The 23,350-nt window shown below is 39.9% G+C and overlaps 1 protein-coding gene across 1 annotated transcript in view; it reads right to left on the bottom strand.

Moving 5' to 3' along the window:
• The window catches only part of LOC112709254 (uncharacterized), a 36,972-nt gene extending 14,429 nt beyond the window's left edge, over positions 1-22,543 (bottom strand). The window contains exon 1 of the mRNA XM_025761149.1: positions 22,211-22,543. Coding sequence (XP_025616934.1) covers positions 22,211-22,543 — 333 coding nt within the window. The remainder of the gene's footprint in view (positions 1-22,210) is intronic.
• Positions 22,544-23,350: the final 807 nt, after the last annotated feature.

Here is a 23,350-nt window from a genome sequence, read left to right as displayed (position 1 = left end):
GGAAATAGGAGCCAGTTAATGCCCCTTGTTTAGAGTGCCTCTCCCCAACAAGCTTTCTTCTGTTGTTGGCTTGAGTAAACTTGCTTGTTGGGGTAGGGGTGGGATAGCTTTTGGTTGACCTTTTCTTCTTCATGGATATTGTCCTTCTTTTCTTGGTCACCATCCTCTTTTTAGTGCTCATGTTGATTGCCTTCACCACCTTGATTTCAGGACTTGGGTGTTGTATGATGGTTGGAGCATCCTCTTCATCAAGTGCTTCTTGAATTGGTGGTTCAATGAACTCACCCTCTATGCAACTCTCTGTTTCATTGGAGTAGTGTGGACTCCCTTGATTGACTTATTCCTTTGTTCTTGACCGTTGAATGCACTCCTCTGTTTCTGGAGAGAGTGAAGTGGTCTCTCTTTGTGATTTCAGCTCTTTAATGAATTGTTCTTCAGAATAGAGTTGTGCATTTTGTCTCAATTTTTCTTCATGGTCCCTTTCTGCTATTTTCTCCTCTTCGATTGTCTTCATTATTTTTTCAAGGAGGAGTTCTATCCTAGTGAGTATATCTTCTTCTTTACTTCTTTTGAGTTCTTCAAGGATGAGTTCCATCCTAGCAAGTCTATCTAAAGGAGATTGGGTAGGTTGTAATGGTTGGTTGGGGTTGGCTTGTGAATGGAATTGGTTGTTTTGTGGTTGTGTGTTCTGAAAGTGGTATGAGTCTTGTGGGTAGTGGATTGAGTTTTGTGGATGATGAAATGAATTGTATGGATTTGGGATAGACCTTTGTGCTGAGGCATACCCAAATGATGAAGAATTTAGGCATGTAAAACTTGGAGGTGAGGTTGTATAATTGAGAGGTGATGGCTCTTGATGAATAGGGTATGAATGAGTGAAATTTCTTTGGTTCTGATCTCCCCAGGCATAGCTTGAGTAGTGCACAAAGTCATCAAAATATGAACCATCTTGTGGCTTTGGAAAGTACCCCATTTCATGTTTTTGATACTCCCACCCACCATGAGTATAGTAAAGTAGATCATTCTGTGGTGGTGTAGAGTTTCCCATGAAATTTGATTGACTACCATATGATGGATGCTCCTTTCTTTCCTGCAGAAAGCTTTGTCTCAAACAATAATCACCAAAAGAAATTGGAATCTCCATTGTCACAGATGAGGAAATTCCCAGTGAGGCAATATCACAAACAGTTGGTTAGCAAAAGAAAATAAAGAAACTAGAGAAAACAATAACAAAAGAAAAGTGTCTAATCTAGTAAATCAATCAACCGGTAGTTTGTTAATCACAATTAATCCCCGGCAACGGCGCCATAAACTTGATGCAGGTGGAAACTGTCTCTCAACAAATTTCCTTCGACAAGTGTACCGAATTGTCGTCAAGTAAAACTCACAATAGAGTGAGGTCGAATCCCACAGAGATTAATGGATTAAGCAATCAATGGTTAATTAATTATCCTAGTTAGATGAATCATATTGGAGTGATAGGTAACAAGAAAATGTAAATGGAAGAAAAGTAAAGAAAGCAATAAAGTGTAGAGGAGTAAAATGGCAAGAAAAGTAAATGTAAGAACTAAAAATAAAATGAACATTGGGATCAAGAGATATTGCAATCCTTCGGATTAAGTTCATTCTCATCTCTTCCTCAATCATTCATGGATCTCCTTGGTCAGTTGCTCATGAGAAGAGATGAAGTATGGTCACTGATTATACCACATGCATTCCCAAATCAAGTGTTGGAGGATTATAGTCACATATCCTTCCAAACCCAATTTGGTACAACATGAGAAAGCATTTCTAGCATGATCTCTTCATTCCTCTTCCAAGGTTCAGAAGAGATCCAAGTATGAATAGCTTCTTTTCCAAGATAACTACCCAATTGGATGAAGATCGAAAGCTTTCAAGCAAAATCAAGAGAAAAGATAGAAGAAGAAGAATAAGAACTACACTTAATCCGTTGAATCACAATAGAGCTCTCTAACCCAATGAAAAGAGTTAGTTGGTCATTGCTCTAACAAAATAGAAAAGAAAGAAAGTGTATAAAAGTAAAGACGAAGATTAAAACTGAAATTGAAACTTCAAAATTCATAAAAATGAAAAGTACAAAGAAAAGAAAGAGAAAGAAAAGTGTGTGAGGGGAGGGAGTCCGAAGACCCCTCGTCAATCCCCCATTCCAGAATTTCCTTCCATCCAATCCCCTCTCAATGCAAAAACTAAGGCCTTTATATAGGCTCTCTTAAATTACAAAATGAAATTAAAAGCAAATTACAATTAAATGAAAATTCCTATTCTAGATACTTCTTGTGGCCTTGATTGGTTGACACTTGTGGGCTTGCTTCCTTGAGGTTGGGTGGTCCTTGAAAGATAAGTGATCAAATTGAGGCCTATGTGCTAAAGTTAGTGCTAATGTTAGCCACACTAACGCTACAAGTGTGGCGTTAATGCTAAAGTTATTGTGGCTAACGTTGCACTTGCTGCCCAGTTGGTGTTTTTGGGGCATAAAAGATGCCTCTTGTTTATGCTTCAATTTCATGCCCACTATAAAGTATTATATATCGTTGGAAAGCTCTGAATGTCAGCTTTCTAACGCAACTAGAATAACCTCAATTGGATCTCTATAACTCAAGTTATGCTCTTTTGAAGTGGATATGGTCGCTGGCATGGTCGCTAGCGTTAATGGAAAACTTGAGTGGCAATAACGCTAGCGACCAGGGCTTCATTATTGCCAGTTTATGGAGTTAAAACTTAATGTCCACCCAATACTATTATATATTGTTGGAAAGCCCTGGATGTCTAATATTTAACGCTATTGGAAGCGCATCATTTGGAGCTCTATAGCTCGAGTTATACTTCTTGGAAGGTGAAGAGGTCAGCTGGCCTTACTACAGGTTGATACCATGTTCATCTTTGCACTTTCGGGGCAAGTTTTCTCTCTCAAATTTAGTGTCCACCATGTAGTGCCATATATGCTTGGAAAGCTCTGGAATCCTACTTTCCAATGCCGCTGGAATCACCTCATTTGGAGTTTTTTGGCTCAAGTTATTCTTGTTTGAAGAAGGCATGGTCAGGCTGCCAGGTGAAAATTTTTGTCCACGTTAACTACCAAGTTAACGTGGTAGTTAACGTGGCTCATTGTGGCTTGTGTGGGCTTCTTCCAACGTTAGTGACAATGTTGGGTGTCACTAATGTTGGCGATCACCTTTCTTCTTCACGTTAACTCCCACGTTAGCTTCTTGGGGATAGTGTGGGTTTCTTCCAACGTTAGTGACAATGTTTGGTGTCACTAACGTTGTCGACAACCTTGTTTCTTCACGTTAGCTTCCACGTTAACTAGGTTAACGTGGGAGTTAACGTGGCTTCTTGTGACTTGGCCAAGTTAGTGATAAAGTTGAATGTCACTAACGTTGGCGTCCCCTTTTCTTCTTAACGTTAGAGGCCACGTTAACTAAGTTAACGTGGCAACTAACGTGGCCACTTATGAGCTTGGTCCAACGTTAGTGATAATATTAAGTGTCACTAACGTTGGCTCCATTTCCTTTCTTCAAAGTTAATGCCACTAACTTTTCTCACTAACGTTGGGGCTTTCCTTCCTTCCACGTTAGTGCCCACGTTAGTGTAACTAACGTAGCCACTAACGTGGCTCTTCTCTTCTTCTTTTGGCCTGAAGTCAATCAAACAAAGTGCATCAAAGTCTTGCTCTTAATCATGGGATCATGCATCATCCAATTTATCATATAATTCATGCATAATTCTCATGAAATCATTCAAAATTCACAATGTTTGCTTGAATCATGGTATGATTGCATTTTCAACCAAATACTTACTTGTTTCCTAAGAAAACGCATGAAAGCAACCTAAAGCATAAAAAAAATGGCTAGTAAAACTAGCCAAGATGCCCTGGCATCACATGGGACGTCTCTCAAGCAAGAAGGAGTTCTCTATTGAGGACCCAAAGGAATGTGAAGGTCATATAAAGACCATAGAGATCCCATTAAACCTCCTTCTGCCATTCATGAGCTCTGAAGACTATTCTTCCTCTGAAGAGGATAAAGATATAACTGGAGAGCAAGTTGCTAAATATCTAGGAGCCATCATGAAGCTGAATGCCAAGTTGTTTGGTAATGAGACTTGGGAAGGTAAACCTCCCTTGCTCATTAGTGAACTAGATACATAGGTTCAGCAAACTTTACCTCAAAAGAAACAAGACCCTGGTAAATTCTTAATACCCTGTACCATAGGCACCATGACCCTTGAGAAGGCTCTATGTGACCTGGGGTCAGGCATAAATCTTATGCCACTATCTGTAATGGAGAAGCTAGGGATCATTGAGGTACAGTTTGCCACATTCTCATTACAGATGGCAGATAAATCAGTAAGACAAGCTTATGGATTGGTAGAGGACGTGTTAGTGAAGGTTGAAGGCCTTTACATCCCTACTGATTTCATAATCTTAGACACTAGGAAGGAGGAGGATGAATGCATCATCTTTGGAAGACCCTTCCTAGCCACAGCAGGAGCTGTGATTGATGTTGACAGAGGAGAATTAGTCATTCAATTGAATGGGGACTACCTTGTGTTTAAGGCTCAAGGTTATTCTTCTGGATACATGGAGAGGAAGCATGAAAAGCTTTTCTCAGTACATAAACAAAGCCCCCACAATCAAACTCTAAGTTTGGTGTTGGGAGGCCACAGCCAAACTCTAAGTTTGGTATTGAAGCCCTACATCCAAACTCTAAGTTTGGTGTTGGGAGTATACAACATTGACCTGATCACCTGTGAGGTTCCATGAGAGCCCACTGTCAAGCTATTGACATTAAAAAAGCGCTTATTGGGAGGCAACACAATTTTTATTTTTCTAATTTTAATTTTTATTTTACTGTTCTTTTGTGTTTTTTTATTAGGATCATGATCATGTGGAGTCACAAAATAAATACTAAAACTAAAAATAAAATAAAAAATAGTAGAAGAAATAGCACACCCTGGAGGAAGGGCTTCCTGGTGTTTAAACGCCAGTAAGGAGCATCTGGTTGGCGTTCAATGCCAGAACAGAGCATGGATCTGGCGTTGAACGCCAGAAACAAGCAACAGTCTGGCGTTTAAACGCCAGGAATACACCCTGAGGAGAGCTGGCGTTGAACGCTAGAAACAAGCATGGAACTGGCATTCAATGCCAGAAACATGCTGCAGATGGGCGTTGAACGCCCAAAACAAGCATAAAGCTGGCATTTGACGCCAGAAACAAGCATCAATCTGGCGTTAAATGCCAGGATTGCATGCAGAGGGCATTTTACACGCCTCATTGGTGCAGGGATGTAAATCCTTGACACCTCAGGATCTGTGGATCCCACAGGATCATCTCAAGATCTGTGGACCCTACAGGATCCCCACCTACCTCAACTTACCTTCTCTCTTCTTCACACAATCCAATAACACTCTTCCCCAAACACCATTCACCAATCAACTCAATCTCTCTTCCCAATTACCCTTTCACAACTCACATCCAACCACTCTTCCCCATAAACCCCACCTACCTTCAAAATTCAAAATCTCTTTCCCACCCAAACCCACCCTAAATGGCCGAACCTACTCCCTCTCCCTTCACTATATAAACCCCTCTATCCTTCTTCATTTTCACACACCACAACCCTCTCTTCTTCACCTTAGCCGAAACCACACACCTCTCCTTTTCATCCATATTTTCTTCTTCTTCTATTCTTTCTTCTTTTGCTCGAGGGCGAGCAATATTCTATGTTTGGTATGGTAAAAGCATAGCTTTTTTGTTTTTCCATAACCACCTATGGCACATAAGACTGGAGAAACCTCTAGAAAAAGGAAAGGGAAGACAAAAGCTTCCACCTCCGAGTCATGGAAGATGGAGAGATTCATCTCAAAAGCCCATCAAGACCACTTCTATGAAGTTGTAGCCAAGAAGAAGGTGATCCCTGAGGTCCTTTTCAAGCTTAAGAAAAATGAGTATCCGGAGATCCGACATGAGATCCAAAGAAGAGGTTGGGAAGTTCTGACCAACCCCATTCAACAAGTTGGAATCCTAATGGCTCAAGAGTTCTATGCCAATGCATGGATCACTAGAAACCATGATCAAAGTATGAAGCCGAATCCAAAGAATTATCTTACAATGGTTCAGGAGAAATACTTAGATTTCAGTCTGGAAAATGTAAGATTCGCGTTTAACTTGCCTATGATGCAAGAAAATGCACGCGCCTACACTAGAAGGGTCAACTTTGATCAAAGGTTGGACCAAGTCCTTATGGACATATGTGTGAAAGGAGCTCAATGGAAAAGAGACTCAAAAGGCAAGCCGGTTCAATTAAGAAGACTGGACCCTAAGCCTGTGGCTAAAGGATGGTTGGAGTTCATCCAATGCTCCATCATCCCCACTAGCAACCGATCTGAAGTTACTGTGGATCGGGCCATCATGATCCATAGCATCATGATTGGAGAGGAAGTAGAAGTTCATGAAGTCATCTCTCTTGAATTCTACAAAATAGCCAAAAAGCCATCTACCTTGGCAAGGCTAGCTTTTCCTCATCTTATTTGCCATCTATACTACTCAGCTGGAGTTATCATAGAAGGAGACATCCTCATTGAAGAGGACAAGCCCATCACTAAGAAGAGGATGGAGCAAACAAGAGAGCCCACTCATGGATCCCAAGAGACGCATGAGGAAGCTCATCACCAAGGAATCCCGGAGATGCCTCAAGGGATGCACTTTCCTCCCAACAACTATTGGGAACAACTCAACACTTCTCTAGAAGACTTGAGTTACAACATGGATCAATTAAGGGTGGAACATCAAGAGCACTCCATCATTCTCCATGAGATTAGAGAAGATCAAAGAGCAATGAGGGAGGAGCAACAAAAGCAAGGAAGAGACATAGAAGAGCTCAAGGACATCATTGGTTCTACAAGAAGAAAGCGCCACCATCACTAAGGTGGACTCATTCCTTGTTCTTATTTCTCTGTTTTTCAATTTTTAAGCTTCATGTTTATCTATGTTTGTGTCTTTATTACATGATCATTAGTGTCTAGTAACTATGTCTTAAGGCTATGAATAATTCCATAAATCCTTCACCACTCTTAAATGAAAAATGTTTCTAATTCAAAAGAACAAGAAGTACATGAGTCTCGAATTTATCCTTGAAATTAATATTAATTATATTGATGTGGTGACAATACTTTTTGTTTTCTCAATGAATGCTTAAACAGTGCATATTTTTTATCTTGTTGTTTATGAATGTTAAAATTGTTGGCTCTTGAAAGAATGATGAAAAAGAGAAATGTTATTGATGATATGAAAAATCATAAATTTGATTCTTGAAGCAAGAAAAAGTAGTGAAGAACAAAGCTTGCGAAAAAAAAAAGTGGCGAAAAAATTAGAAAGAAAAAGAAAAAGCAAGCAGAAAAAGCCAATAGCCCTTAAAACCAAAAGGCAAGGGTAAAAAGGATCCAAGGCATTGAGCATCAATGGATAGGAGGGCCCAAGGAAATAAAATTCAAGCCTAAGCGGCTAAATCAAGCTGTCCCTAACCATGTGCTTGTGGCATGCAGGTCCAAGTGAAAAGCTTGAGACTGAGTGGTTAAAGTCGTGATCCAAAGCAAAAGAAGTGTGCTTAAGAGCTCTGGACACCTCTAACTGGAGACTTTAGCAAAGCTGAGTCACAATCTAAAAAGGTTCACCCAGTCAATGTGTCTGTGGCATTTATGTATCCAGTGGTAATACTGGAAAACAAAGTGCTTAGGGCCACGGCTAAGACTCATAAAAGTAGCTGTGTTCAAGAATCAACATACTTAACTAGGAGAATCAATAACACTATCTGAACTCTGAGTTCCTATAGATGCCAATCATTTTAAACTTCAAAGGATAAAGTGAGATGCCAAAATTGTTCAGAAGCAAAAAGCTACAAGTCCCGCTCATCTAATTAAAACTAATATTCATTGATATTTTTGGATTTATACTATATTCTCTTCTTTTTATCCTAATTGATTTTCAGTTGCTTGGGCACAAGCAACAATTTAAGTTTGGTGTTGTGATGAGCGGATAATTTATATGCTTTTTGGCATTGTTTTTAGGTAGTTTTTAGTAAGATCTAGCTACTTTTAAGGATGTTTTCATTAGTTTTTATGCTAAATTCACATTTCTGGACTTTACTATGAGTTTGTGTGTGTTTCTATGATTTCAGGTATTTTCTGGCTGAAATTGAAGGACCTGAGCAAAAATCTAATTCAGGCTGACAAAGGACTGCTGATGCTATTGGATTCTGACCTCCCTGCACTCGAAATGGATTTTCTGGAGCTACAGAAATTCAAATGGCGCGCTCTCAATGGCGTTGGAAAGTAGACATCCAGAGCTTTCAAGAAATATATAATAGTCCATAATTTGTTCGAATCAAGATGACACAAACTGGCATTCAACGCCAGTTCCATGCTGCATTCAGGAGTAAAATGCCAGAAACACGTCACAAACCAGAGTTAAACGCCAAACAGAAGTTACAACTTGGTGTTTAACTCCAAAAGAAGCCTTTGCACATGTAAAGCTCTAGCTCAGCCCAAGCATCACACCAAAGTGGGCCCCGAAAGTGGATTTCTGCATTTAGACTTATTTCTGTAAACCCTAGTAAGTAGTCTAGTATAAATAGGATATTTTACTATTGTATTAGACATCTTTGGATTATTTTTGGATTACCTTATGATCCTTTGATCATGTTTATGGGGGCTGGCCATTCGGCCATGCCCGGACCATCACTTATGTATTTTCGACGGTGGAGTTTTTACACACCATAGATTAAGGGTGTGGAGCTCTGCTGTACCTCGAGTTTTAATGCAATTACTACTATTTTCTATTCAATTCAACTTATTCTTGTTCTAAGATATCCGTTGCATTTCAACCTGATGGATGTGATGATCCGTGACACTCATCATCATCCATCCTTATGAACGTGTGATTGACAACCACTTCCGTTCTACCTTAGAACGAGCGCATATCTCATGGATTCCTTAATCAGAATCTTCGTGGTATAAGCTAGAATTATTGGCGGCCATTCCTGAGAATCTGAAAAGTTTAAACCTTGTCTGTGGTATTCTGAGTAGGATTCAGGGATTGAATGACTGTGACGAGCTTCAAACTCGCGATTGTTGGGCGTGATGACAAACGCAAAAGAATCAATGGATTCTATTCTGACATGATCGAGAACCGACAGATGGTTAGCCGTGCTATGACAGAGCATTTGGACCATTTTCACTGAGAGGATGGGATGTAGCCATTGACAACGGTGATGCCCTACATACAGCTTGCCATGGAAAGGAGTATGAAGGATTGAAAGTAAGAAAGCAGTATGTTGCAGAGATTCAACAGGGACAAAGCATCTCCATACACTTATCTGAAATTCCCGCCAATGATTTACATAAGTATCTCTATCTTATTTTATGCTTTATTTATTATTATTTTCGAAAACCATTATAAACCAATTGAATCCACCTAACTGAGATTTACAAGATGAACATAGCTTGCTTCATACCAACAATCTCCGTGGGATCGACCCTTACTCACGTAAGGTTTATTACTTGGACGACCCAGTGCACTTGCTGGTTAGTGTTGCGGAGTTGTGACAAAGTGCGATTCACGTTTGAGAGCGCTACCAAGTCATTGGAGCCATTGTTGATGATCACAATTTCGTGCACCAGTAGTCGAGTTGTCTGAATTTGATCTCCAATATGAAGCTCGGACGGCAATCAAATCACAACACTTAGCCGACTTCATTGCAGAATTTACAGACACATTGGAAATCCCCATAGAATGAAATCTCTACGTGGACGGTTCCTCAAACAAAACTGGAAGCGGCGCAGGAGTGATAAAGGAAAAGTGATATCCTTATTAGCTGAAGAAATAGTCATAGGCATAAAAGAAAAGGCACTCCCCCTGGGACAAGATAGGGAAACAAACCCTCTCCTCGGAGTCAGGTGCCACCAACTCATAATTCTTTTCTTGATCCCTACTCTTACAGAGACGGTGATGCTTCCTAAGCTCCACACAGAATTCAGCATTAACCACAGAAACACACATCAAAACAAGGGAGTCCAACCAATTAGACATACCCTCAGGAACCTTAGAAGACATCTCTACAATATTTTTGCGAGAAGACATAGCCAACTAGTCCTACAAACAAGAAAAGGAGAGTGGATTACTAAAAACATCTCGGACAAAATCAAAGCAACTCAGCCAGCACAGTCCAAACATGGCATAAATAGCAAAAGGAAACCCCAGGACCCACACTAAGAAGGTCTAGGGGCATCCTTTGGAGGCAATCAGAGAATAAATATTCTGGAAAATCTACAAGACTAATGTCACAACAAGAAACCCGCAGCAAGAACAAAGAGAAACCCTTTCCAAGAAAAACAAATGCGAAGAAGATCAAACGAGCTGCCAAAAGAAAAAGTTACAACAGTTCAGAAATCAGCAGTAGCATACGAAGCCTTACCAAACCAGGAAAATACACTCAGAAGCATACGTAAGGTCAAAATGAAAAAAGCATACACCATAGTGCGATAAAAATTCAAGCTTTCCAACATGCACTCAGTCAAAATCAAAGCTTCAAAATCAAACTCAACGCAGTAGAAATAAATGGTGAAGGAAAAGCAAAACCAACCTGAAAAAGGAGAAGAATGCGGAAGAAGGTTGAAGACGAGGAGGCCAGAAATTGCCGTCGAAAGCACTTACGATCGCTAAACAAATGTCGCAAGAAGAAACACCAAGAAACGTAAGTTTTCAGAAGAGAACAGAAGGAGAGGAGAAAAAGGGAAGTCACAGCAAAAGCAAGAGAGGAGAAAAACATTTTTTGAGAGTAAATTTCAAAATAAAAGCCAAGAGAAACGGAGCATCAAAAACCAATTAATGGGGCATTAAAAACCCTCGCACGTTCCCAAGGCCAGGACGCTAATCCAAAAGCGCGCATTTTCAAAGGAAGCGAAATGTTCTGCATTCAAAATAGGGAACCCTACAAAGATAAAATCGATGAAATGCTCAAGTTCGGCTTCACCCAAGAAGGATTAAAGTCTTAAAACTAAAGACTCAACCCCAAAAGGAATACCGAGCTCAAGCAGGGGCACTGTTCATACCCTGGGTCGAGCTGTCCGACACAGGATGTTCTACCGATAAAGCGACCGACCTCCTCAGGTCAGGACAATCCGACCTCTTCTCAAAGAGCTCAGCCAAGACACAGGAAAGCCCAATAAAGGGCCCAAACAGAGGAATACATCCCGAATCCAAAGGCAGCCCAAGCCTATAGAGATAAGGGCGGTTCCCTTGAAGATACGAGGACCTCAGTCAAATATAAGATAAGATAAGATAAGATAAGATAACTAACTTATCTTATCTAAAAAGGTCACTCCACACCATTATAAATACACTGGAGCACCCAGGTATAAGCGCGAATGAACATCTTAGATAAGAACAAGCGTGTTTGAATGGAAAACAAAGGAATTGTATTAATTCATCGAGACGTTGCAGAGCTCCTCACCCCCAACAATGGAGTTTAGAGACTCATGCCGTCAAAAAGTATGTAATTCAGATCTGAAAATGTCATGAGATACAAAATATGTCTCTAAAAGTTGTTTAAATAGTAAACTAGTAACCTAGGTTTACAGAATATGAGTAAACTAAGATAATTGGTGCAGAAATCCGCTTCTGGGGCCCACTTGGTGTGTGCCGGGGCTGAGACTAAAGCTATCCACGAGTTGAGGCCTTTCTTGGAGTTGAACTCCAAGTTATAACGTGTTTTGGGCGTTCAACTCCGGATCATGACGTGTTTCTGGCGTTTAACTCCAGACAGCAGCATGTACTTGGCGTTCAACGCCAAGTTACGTCATCTTTCTTCGCGCAAAGTATGGACTATTATATATTGCTGGAAAGCCCTGGATGTCTACTTTCCAACGCCGTTAAGAGAGCGCCAATTGGACTCCTGTAGCTCCAGAAAATCCATTTCGAGTGCAGGGAGGTCAGGATCCAACAGCATCAGCAGTCCTTTTTCAGCCTAACTCAGATTTTTGCTCAGCTCCCTCAGTTTCAGCCAGAAAATACCTGAAATCACAGAAAAATACACAAACTCATAGTAAAGTCCAGAAATATGATTTTTGCCTAAAAACTAATATTATTCTGCTAAAAACCAATTAAAACATGCTAAAATCCACATGAAATTACCCCCAAAAAGCGTATAAAATATCTGCTCATCACAACACCAAACTTAAACTGTTGCTTGTCCTCAAGCAACTAGATAAATAAAATAGGATGAAAAGAAATTAAGAAACAATAATATCTCAGAGTTTCAAGTGAAGCTCAGATTCTAATTAGATGAGCGGGACTAGTAGCTTTTTGCTTCTGAACAGTTTTGGCATCTCACTTTATCCTTTGAAATTCAGAATGGTTGGCATCCATAGGAACTCAGAATTCAGATAGTATTATTGATTCTCCTAGTTTAGTATGTTGATTCTTGAACACAGCTACTTTATGAGTCTTGGCCGTGGCCCTAAGCACTTTGTTTTCCAGTATTACCACCGGATACATAAATGCCACAGACACATAATTGGGTGAACCTTTTTAGGTTGTGACTCAGCTTTGCTAGAGTCCCCAGTTAGAGGTGTCCAGAGTTCTTAAGCACACTCTTTTGCTTTAGATCACGACTTTAACCACTCAGTCTCAAGCTTTTCACTTGGACCTGCATGCCACAAGCACATGGTTAGGGACAGCTTGATTTAGCCGCTTAGGCCTGGATTTATTTCCTTGGGCCCTCCTATCCATTGATGCTCAAAGCCTTGGATCCTTTTTACCCTTGCCTTTTGGTTTTAAGGGCTATTGGCTTTTTCTTCTTGCTTTTTCTTTCTTTCTTTTTTTCTTTTTTTTTCGCAAGAATTTTTTTCCACTGCTTTTTCTTGCTTCAAGAATCAATTTCATGATTTTTCAGATTATCAATAACATTTCTCTTGTTCATCATTCTTTCAGGAGCCAACAATTTTAACATTCATAAAATTCAATATAAAAAATATGCACTGTTCAAGTATTCATTCAGAAGACAAAAAGTATTGCCACCACATATAAATAATTAGAATTTTCCTTATTAAGAACTCGAAAAGATTAAATTGCCTTTTTATTAAAAAAAATCTACTATTTTATTCATGTTTGATGATGATGAGAAAAATAAGTTATAACTTTTTTGAAAATAAAATCAAAATAGATATGCTAATTACTACTACTCCTATATAACTTCTAAGGTAGAATCCTATAATAATACTATCACAGAGTTAAAGCTAGAATTAGAACTTAACAACCTGTATTTTGGGAAGTGGATGTTCCTCTAGTCTGTGGGGTGCCTTCAAGAATTAATTTCTGACGCTTCAGCTCCCTTAAGTTCACATCCTTGCTCTTCCTGTTCCCTTAGGTGCCATGATCTTGATGAGTTTTAGCTCAGTGATCATGGCAAATCACACCAAACTTAGAGGTTTGCTTGTCCTCAAGCAAAATAAAGGATAGAAGAGGAATAGAGGGAAAGGCAATTTTGAAATCAAAAGATATGATGAGTCGAAAAAGATTTGAAAAAGATTTTAAAAAGATAATTGAGTTTTGAAAACAAACTTAAAAGAGTTGGATTGTATTGGAAAACAATTTGGCTGTATGGATTAAGATATATTTGATATTTTTGAAAAAGGGATTTTAGAAATTAGGGTTCTTAGAAAACTAATTTGATTTTGAAGGATGACATTTTGAAACATGTGTATGCAAGAAATCGTGAATTGAAACATAAAAATTTAGAAAAATTGTAAAGAAAAGTGAATTTTACCTCCTCCCCACCATCCTGGCGTTAAACGCCCAAACGATGCATGTTTTGGGCGTTTAACGCCCAAATGCTGCTTCTCCTGGGCGTTCAACGCCCAGCTGATGCATCTTTCTGGCGTTGAACGCTAGGAAGTCCTTTGTCACTGGGCGTTTTTCTGAACGCCCAGGATGCTAACAATCTGGCGTTAAACGCCCAGAAGGTGCTTCCTTCTGGCGTTCAACGCCCAGAAGATGCTCCTTTCTGGCGTTTAACGCCCAGATGGCTACCCTTACTGGCGTTGAACGCCCAGTGGGTGCTTCTTTTGGGCGTTCAACGCCCAAAACATTTCTTACTGGCTTTTTCATGCCAGTGAGCTTCCAAATTCCCCTATAACTCTGTGAATTCAATCAATTGCCTTTTTACCTTGAAGATACTTTGACATATACCTGTAAAAATCAACAAAAACAAATAAAATTAAATTTTGTGATTAGCTGGGTTGCCTCCCAGCAAGCACTTCTTTATTGTCCTTAGCTGGACAGTGAGCTCTCATGGAGTCTCACAGATAATCAGAGCAAGGTAGGGACCTCCCAACATCAAATTTAGAGTTTGAATGTGGGGGTTCAATGCCAAACTGAGAGTTTGGTTATGGCCTCCCAACACCAAACTTAGAGTTGGACTGTGGGGGCTTTGGTTGACTCTGCAGTGAGAGAAGCTTTTCATGCTTCCTCTCCATTGTTACAAAAGGAGAACCTTGTGTCTTATAGTTTGCAATGTCTGCAAACCGCAGAGCTTCCTGAACAGCAAACAATTGCTCATCCGGAAAGGTTTCAGAGATCTCAGTAGGAGGGAGGGATGCTCCTGCTACTGGTTCTATCCGGGACAGGTGATCAGCTACTTGATTCTCTGTTCCTTTTCTGTCTCTTATTTCTATATCAAACTCTTGCAGAAGCAACACCCATCTTATGAGCCTGGGCTTTAAATCCTGCTTTGTGAGTAGATATTTAAGAGCAGCATGGTCAGTGTACACAATCACTTTTGATCCTACTAAGTAGGATCTAAACTTGTCAATGGCATAAACCACTGCAAGTAATTCTTTTTCTGTGGTTGTGTAATTTTTCTGGGCATCATTTAAAACACTGCTAGCATAATAAATGACATGCAGAAGCTTGTTATGCCTCTGTCCTAATACTGCACCAATGGTATGGTCACTGGCATCACACATTAGTTCAAAGGGTAATGTCCAGTCTGGTGCAGAAATAACTGGTGCTGTGACCAGCTTAGCTTTCAGGGTCTCAAACGCCTGCAGACACTTTGTGTCAAACACAAATGGCGTGTTAGCAGCTAGCAGATTGCTCAGAGGTTTTGCAATTTTTGAAAAATCCTTTATAAACCTCCTATAGAATCCTGCATGCCCCAGAAAGCTTCTGATTGCCTTAACATTGGCAGGTGGTGGTAATTTTTCAATTACTTCAACTTTAGCTTGATCCACCTCTATTCCCTTGTTTGAAATTTTATGCCCAAGGACAATCCCTTCAGTCACCATAAAGTGACATTTTTCCCAGTTTAAAACTAGGTTGGTCTCTTGGCATCTTTTCAGAACAAGTGCTAAATGGTTAAGGCAGGAGCTGAATGAGTCTCCAAATACTGAAAAGTCATCCATGAAGACTTCCAGAAACTTCTCTACCATATCAGAGAAGATAGAGAGCATGCACCTTTGAAAGGTTGCAGGTGCATTGCACAACCCAAATGGCATCCTTCTGTACGCAAATACTCCAGATGGGCATGTGAATGCCGTTTTCTCTTGATCCTGGGGATCTACTGCAATTTGATTATAACCTGAATATCCATCCAGGAAGCAGTAGTATTCATGACCTGCTAGTCTTTCTAGCATCTGGTCTATGAATGGTAAAGGAAAATGATCCTTTCTGGTGGCTGTATTGAGCCTTCTATAATCAATACACATACGCCACCCTGTAACTGTTCTTGTAGGAACCAGTTCATTTTTTTCATTATGAACCACTGTCATGCCTCCCTTCTTAGGGACGACTTGGACAGGGCTTACCCAGGGGTTGTCAGAAATAGGATAAATAATCCCAGCCTCTAGTAATTTAGTGACCTCCTTCTGCACAACTTCCTTCATGGCTGGATTCAGCCGCCTTTGTGGTTGGACCACTGGCTTGGCGTCACCCTCCAATAGGATCTTGTGCATGCATCTGGCTGGGCTAATGCCCTTAAGATCACTGATGGACCACCCAAGAGCTGTCTTGTGTGTCCTTAGCACTTGAATTAGTGCTTCCTCTTCCTGTGGCTCTAAGGTAGAGCTTATGATTACAGGAAAGGTATCACCTTCTCCTAGAAATGCATATTTCAGGGATGGTGGTAATGGTTTGAGCTCAGGTTTGGGAGGTTTCTCCACTTCCTGAGGGATTTCCAGAGGTTCTATTATTCTCTCTGATTCCTCCAAATCAGGCTGAACATCTTTAAAGATGTCTTCTAGCTCTGATTCGAGACTCTCAGCCATATTGACCTCTCTTACCAGAGAGTCAATGATATCAATACTCATGCAGTCATCTGGGGTGTCTGGATATTGCATGGCTTTGGCAACATTCAACTTGAACTCCTCCTCATTGACTCTCAAGGTTACTTCCCCTTTTTGGACGTCAATGAGGGTTCGGCCAGTTGCTAGGAAAGGTCTTCCTAGAATGAGAGTTGCACTCTTGTGCTCCTCCATTTCCAGCACCACAAAGTCAGTAGGAAAGGCAAATGGCCCAACCTTGACAATCATGTCCTCAATCACTCCTGATGGGTATTTAATGGAGCCATCAGCAAGTTGAAGACATATCCTGGTTGGTTTGATTTCTTCAGTCAAACCAAGCTTTCTGATAGTAGATGCAGGTATTAGGTTGATACTTGCCCCAAGATCACATAAAGCTTGCTTGGTACAAGTACCCTCTAATGTGCATGGTATCATAAAGCTCCCAGGATCTTTAAGCTTCTCAGGTAAGCTTTTCAGAATGACTGCACTGGATTCTTCAGTGAGGTAAACTTTTTCAGTTTCCCTCCAATCCTTCTTATGACTTAAGATCTCTTTCATGAACTTAGCATAAGAGGGTAATTGCTCAAGTGCTTCTGCAAACGGAATCTTTATTTCAAGAGTCCTGAGATAGTCTGCAAAGCGGGCAAATTGCTTATCCTGTTCCGCTTGGCGGAGTTTTTGAGGATAAGGCATTTTGGCTTTGTATTCCTCAACCTTAGTTGTTGCAGGTTTATTACCTACAGAAGTGGGTTGGGAAGCCTTTTTAGAAGGGTTTTCATCAGCACTTGTATGTAACTGATCCCCCACTGGCATTTGAATGCCAGGGGTGGAAGCTGGAGTGGCGTTAGACGCCATCTCCCCATTTGTTACTGGCATCTGAACGCCAGAACTATGTTCCCTTTGGGCGTTCAACGCCGGATTCATGCTTGTTTCTGGTGTTGAACGCCAGGAATGAGCATGGTCTGGGCGTTCAGTGCCAACATTATTCCTCTCTGGGCTCTGTTTGTCCTCAGAGGGGTTTTGAGTAGACATCTGTTCATTTCTTGGCTTCCTGCTGCTTTGAAGTGAGGTATTTAATGTTTTCCCACTTTTTAATTGAACTGCTTGGCATTCTTCTGCTATTTGTTTTGACAGTTGCCTTTCTGTTTGCTTTAATTGTACTTCCGTATTCCTGTTAGCCATTCTTGTTTCCTGTAGTATTTCCTTGAATTCAGCTAGCTGCTTGGTTAGAAAGTCTAATTGCTGATTGAATTCATTGGCCTGATCTACAGGACTGAGTTCATCAGTTACTGTTTTAGCTTCTTCTTTCATGGAAGATTCACTGCTTAGGTACAGATGTTGATTTCTGGCAACTGTATCAATAAGCTCTTGAGCTTCTTCAATTGTTTTTCTCATATGTATAGATCCACCAGCTGAGTGATCTAGAGAAATTTGAGCTTTTTCTGTAAGCCCATAGTAGAAGATGTCTAATTGCACCCACTCTGAAAACATTTCAGAGGGGCATTTTCTTAGCATCTCTCTGTATCTCTCCCAGGCATCATAAAAGGATTCATTATATCCTTGTTTGAAACCTTGGATGCTTAGCCTTAGCTGTGTCATCCGTTTTGGAGGGAAATAGTGATTCAGGAATTTTTCTGACAGCTGTTTCCATGTTTTTATGCTGTTCTTAGGCTGGTTATTTAACCACCTCTTAGCTTGATCTTTTACAGCAAATGGAAACAGTAATAATCTGTAGACATCCTGATCTACTTTCTTATCATGCACTGTGTCAGCAATTTGTAGAAATTGTGCCAGAAACTCTGTAGGTTCTTCCTGTGGAAGACCGGAATACTGGCAGTTTTGCTGCACCATGATAATGAGCTGAGGGTTCAACTCAAAGCTACTAACTCCAATGGAGGGTATACAGATACTACTCCCATATGAAGTAGTAGTGGGGTTAGCATATGACCCCAGAGTCCTCCTGGACTGTTCATTCCCACTTAATTCCATGATGGAATAAAAGAGATGATATGTATGTTGATATTATTTATTTTATAAAAATTTATTTTATAAAATAAGATAGAAACGAAATAAATAAAAGAAATTGAAAATATTTTGAAATTGAAATCTGAATTTTTATGTAAAATTTTCAAAAAAAAAGAAGTTTAAAATTAGTTAGGAAGGATATTTTTTTTTTGAATTTTGAAATTTTCTTTTTTTGATGAAAGAGAAAAACACACAAGAGACACAAGACTTAAAATTTTTAGATCCAATGCCCCTTATTTTCGAAAATTTTTGGAGGGAAAACACCAAGGAACACCAAACTTAAAAATTTTAAGATCAAAGCACAAGAAAGACTCAAGAACACCTTGAAGATTCACAAGAACACCAAGAACAAAAGAAAGAACACCAAACTTAAAATTTTTAGAAAACCAAGACAAATTTTCGAAAATTAAAGAAAAATTAACAAGAAAATACCAACCATAGAGTTTGGCACAAGATTCAATAAAAGAAAAATTATTTTTGAAAAAGATTCCAAAGAAGATACCCAATTATGAAGAACAACTACTAAAGCTCCAGCCAATTGGGCAGTAACTTCAATGTTGATTTTAAAAATGTATTATATTTATGGATAAAAATATAATTTTTGAAAATTGATATTTTGAAAAAGCACAAGAAAAACAAGAAAAGACTCAAAGTAAGAAAAACTCAAGATCAAACAAGAAAAATAAACAAGAACAACTTGAAGATCAATGAAGAACAAAGAACACAAGTTCGAAAATTTAGAGAAAAATATAAAATATGCAATCAACACCAAACTTAGAACAAGACACTAAACTCACGAAAATTAACAATTAATTAAGAAAAATAATATTTTTGAAAAGAAATTTTTTTTTTGAAAAGAAACTATCCTATCAGAATTTAATGACTCTATAACAACAAAAATAGATTATTCCTAATCTAAGAAATAAAATAAACCTTTAGTTTGTTCAAACTCGAACAATCCCCGGCAACAGCGCCAAAAACTTGGTGCACGAATTTGAAATCCGTACAACTAACCAGCAAGTGCACTGGGTCGTCCAAGTAATACCTTACGTGAGTAAGGGTCGATCCCACGGAGATTATTGGTTTAAAGCAAGCTATATTTATTTTATTAATCTTAGTCAGGAGGCCAATAAGATTATTTGGATTTAATTGTAAGAAGTCAAAGTGTTTAAAATTATTAAAAAAATAAAAGAGAATCAAATCGTTACTTGGTGTGCAGTAATGAGAAATATGTTGGAGTTTTGGAGATGCTTTGTCCTTTGAATTTCTACTTTTCCTTGAAGTCCTCTTCCCACACGCAGGGTTCCTTCCATGGCAAGCTCAATGTAGGGTGTCACCGTTGTCAATGGCTACTTCCCATCCTCTCAGTGAAAATGTTCCTATGCTCTGTCACAGCACGGCTAATCATCTGTCGGTTCTCAATCAGGTTGGAATAGAATCCATTGATTCTTTTGCGTCTGTCACTAACGCCCAGCCTTCAGGAGTTTGAAGCTCGTCACAGTCATTCAATCCCAGAATCCTACTCGGAATACCACAGACAAGGTTTAGACTTTCCGGATTCTCATGAATGCCGCCATCAATCCGGCTTATACCACGAAGATTCTGATTAAGGAATCTAAGAGATACTCATTCAATCTGATGTAGAACGGAGGTGGTTGTCAGGCACACGTTCATGGATTGAGGAAGGTGATGAGTGTCACGGATCATCACCTTCTCCATAATTAAGCGCGAATGAACATCTTAGATAAGAACAAGCGTGTTTGAATGGAAAACAAAGGAATTGTATTAATTCATCGAGACGCTGCAGAGCTCCTCACCCCCAACAATGGAGTTTAGAGACTCATGCCGTCAAAAAGTATGTAATTCAGATCTGAAAATGTCATGAGATACAAAATATGTCTCTAAAAGTTGTTTAAATAGTAAACTAGTAACCTAGGTTTACAGAATATGAGTAAACTAAGATAATTGGTGCAGAAATCAGCTTCTGGGGCCCACTTGGTGTGTGCCGGGGCTGAGACTAAAGCTATCCACGAGTTGAGGCCTTTCTTGGAGTTGAACTCCAAGTTATAACGTGTTTTGGGCGTTCAACTCCGGATCATGACGTGTTTCTGGCGTTTAACTCCAGACAGCAGCATGTACTTGGCGTTCAACGCCAAGTTACGTCATCTTTCTTCGCGAAAAGTATGGACTATTATATATTGCTGGAAAGCCCTGGATGTCTACTTTCCAACGCCGTTGAGAGCGCGCCAATTGGTCTCCTGTAGCTCCAGAAAATCTCTTTCGAGTTCAGGGAGGTCAGGATCTAACAACATCAGCAGTCCTTTTTCAGCCTAACTCAGATTTTTGCTCAGCTCCCTCAATTTCAGCCAGAAAATACCTGAAATCACAGAAAAACACACAAACTCATAGTAAAGTCCAGAAATATGATTTTTGCCTAAAAACTAATATTATTCTGCTAAAAACCAATTAAAACATGCTAAAATCCACATGAAATTACCCCCAAAAAGCGTATAAAATATCCGCTCATCAGTCTACCTCAATGCCGTTTTTGGAGACTTTATGTCCATGAACCATCCCTTCAGTGACCATGAAATGGCACTTTTCCCAGTTTAAAACCAGGTTGGTTGCTTGACATCTACTCAGCACTAGAGCAAGGTGGTGTAGGCACTTAGAATATGAATCACCAAACACAGAGAAGTCATCCATGAACACTTCTATGAACCTTTCAATCATGTCCAAAAATATATAGAGCGTGCACCTTTGGAATGTTGTAGGTGCATTGCACAATCCAAAGGGCATTCTCCTATAAGCAAAAACACTATAAGGACAAGTAAAGGAAGTCTTTTCTTGGTCTTTGGGATCGACTACAATCTAATTGTAGCCAGAATAACCGTCCAAGAAGCAGTAGTACTCATTTCCTACAAGTCTTTCTAGCATTTGGTTCATGAAAGGAAGGGGAAATGATCCTTACTGGTGGCTTTGTTGAGCTTTCTATAATCAATGCACATGTGCCAACCAGTCACTGTTCTTGTTGGTCTCAACTCATTCTTCTCATTGGGCACAACAGTGATCCCTCCCTTCTTGGGGACTACTTGGACAGGGCTTACCCAAGGGCTGTCTGAGATGGGGTATATCACCCCTGCTTGCCATAGTTTTAACACCTCCTTTTGGACTACTTCATTCGTTGTTGGATTTAGCCTTCTCTGCTGTTGTCTTGAGGGCTTTGCACCATCCTCAAGTAGGATTTCATGCATGCACACTAAAGGAATGATTCGTTTTAGATCTGTAAATGTCCATCCTATGGCATCCTTGTGTTGTTTTAGCACTTGGATCAGCACTTTTTCTTATTATTCATTCAAACTTAAATTGATGATCACTGGGTATGTGTTGTTATCGCCCAAGTAGGCATACTTCAAGTTTGTGGTAGAGCTTTTAGCTCCAACTTTGGTGCCTCCACTTCTAATTTCTTTGTCTTGTCGAGCACGATTTGTTCTTTCATAGTCTCCGGTGGTGGCTCACCACATGAGACTTGTTAATCTTGCTCTTGGGTTTCTTCACATTGTTCTTTCTCTAGGACTCCTTGAACTAGGGTCTCAATTTTATCCACCATCATGCATTCACCAATGGATTCCTTGGGGTAGCTCATTGCCTTGAAGACATTGAAGACCATCTTCTCTTCGTGTAACCTCAAGACTAACTCCACTTTTTGAACATCAATTATGGCCCCAGCAGTAGCTAGGAAGGGCCTTCCAAGGATGATTGATGTGTTGGCTTCTTCCTCCATATCAAGCACAACAAAATCAGCTGGGAAGATGAACTTTCCAACCTTTACCAATAGATCTTCCACCACACCATGGGAGAATTTGATGGTTCTGTCAGCCAATTGAAGTGCCATTCTTGATGGCTTGGCCTCTTCTATTCTCATTCTTTTCATCATGGCCAAAGACATGAGGTTTATGCTGGCTCCAAGATCACATAGTGCCTTCTCAATGTTCATATCCCCAATGACACAGGGGATTTGGAAACTCCCAGGGTCTTTTAATTTCTGGGGAAGCTTCTTTTGTATTATAGCACTGCACTCTTCAGTAAGTACCATTGTCTCTTTCTCACCACAGTTTCTCTTCCTTATCATGAGTTCCTTTAAGAACTTAGCATAGAGTGGCATTTTCTCTAATGCCTCTGCAAATGGTATGTTGATCTGGAGCTTCTTGAAGATTTCAAAGAATCTAGAGAACTGGCTGTCTTTTCCATCCTTCCTTAGCCTTTGTAGATAGGGTGCTTGTGGCACATAAGGCTTTAGCACTTGCTTGGGTGAGGATGGTGTAGAGGTCTTTTCTTCCTTCTTGAGTTCAGGTTCCTTTGCACTTCCTTCTTCCTGGTGGCTTTGACTTGGGGGCATTTCTTCCACAACTTTTCCACTCTTTAGTGTTATGGCCTTGCACTCTCCACTTGGGTTAGCCATGGTATCACTAGGAAAAGTATGTTTGGGCATAGGTATTTGCTTAGACAAGCTCCCTACTTGTGCTTCCAATTTTAAAATTACTGCCCTTTGATTCTTTATGTTGGACCTGAACTCTTCATGGTTAGCATTTATCTTTCTGTCAACCTGCAGCTGTCTTTCTAGAATAGTAGAGAAAGTCCCTGTCAATTGTGTTGACAATTGAGCTATGACTGCCTCCAATTTTGAGAAACTGCTGCTGGTTTCACATGGTTGCATGGTGGGGGTTGATGCATCTTGGTGGTGGTTGTTATATGTTTGCTGTGTAGGGTGATATGATGTGTTTTGTGAGTTGTGATAAGGTCTGTTATTGCTTAATTGATGGTTAGAGTTATGGTTGTTGTGATGGTTAGAGTGGTATAGTTTGTGGTCTTGTTGGTTTCCCCATCCAAAATTTGGGTGGTTCTTCCAACCTGGGTTATATGTCTTAGAGTTTGGGTCATATGGTGGTCTAGAGGGATTGTTCACATAGTT

Source organism: Arachis hypogaea, chromosome 9 (assembly GCF_003086295.3).
Source record: "Arachis hypogaea cultivar Tifrunner chromosome 9, arahy.Tifrunner.gnm2.J5K5, whole genome shotgun sequence".
Lineage (NCBI taxonomy): Eukaryota > Viridiplantae > Streptophyta > Magnoliopsida > Fabales > Fabaceae > Arachis > Arachis hypogaea.
This window is presented reverse-complemented; position numbering and strand designations above follow the sequence as displayed.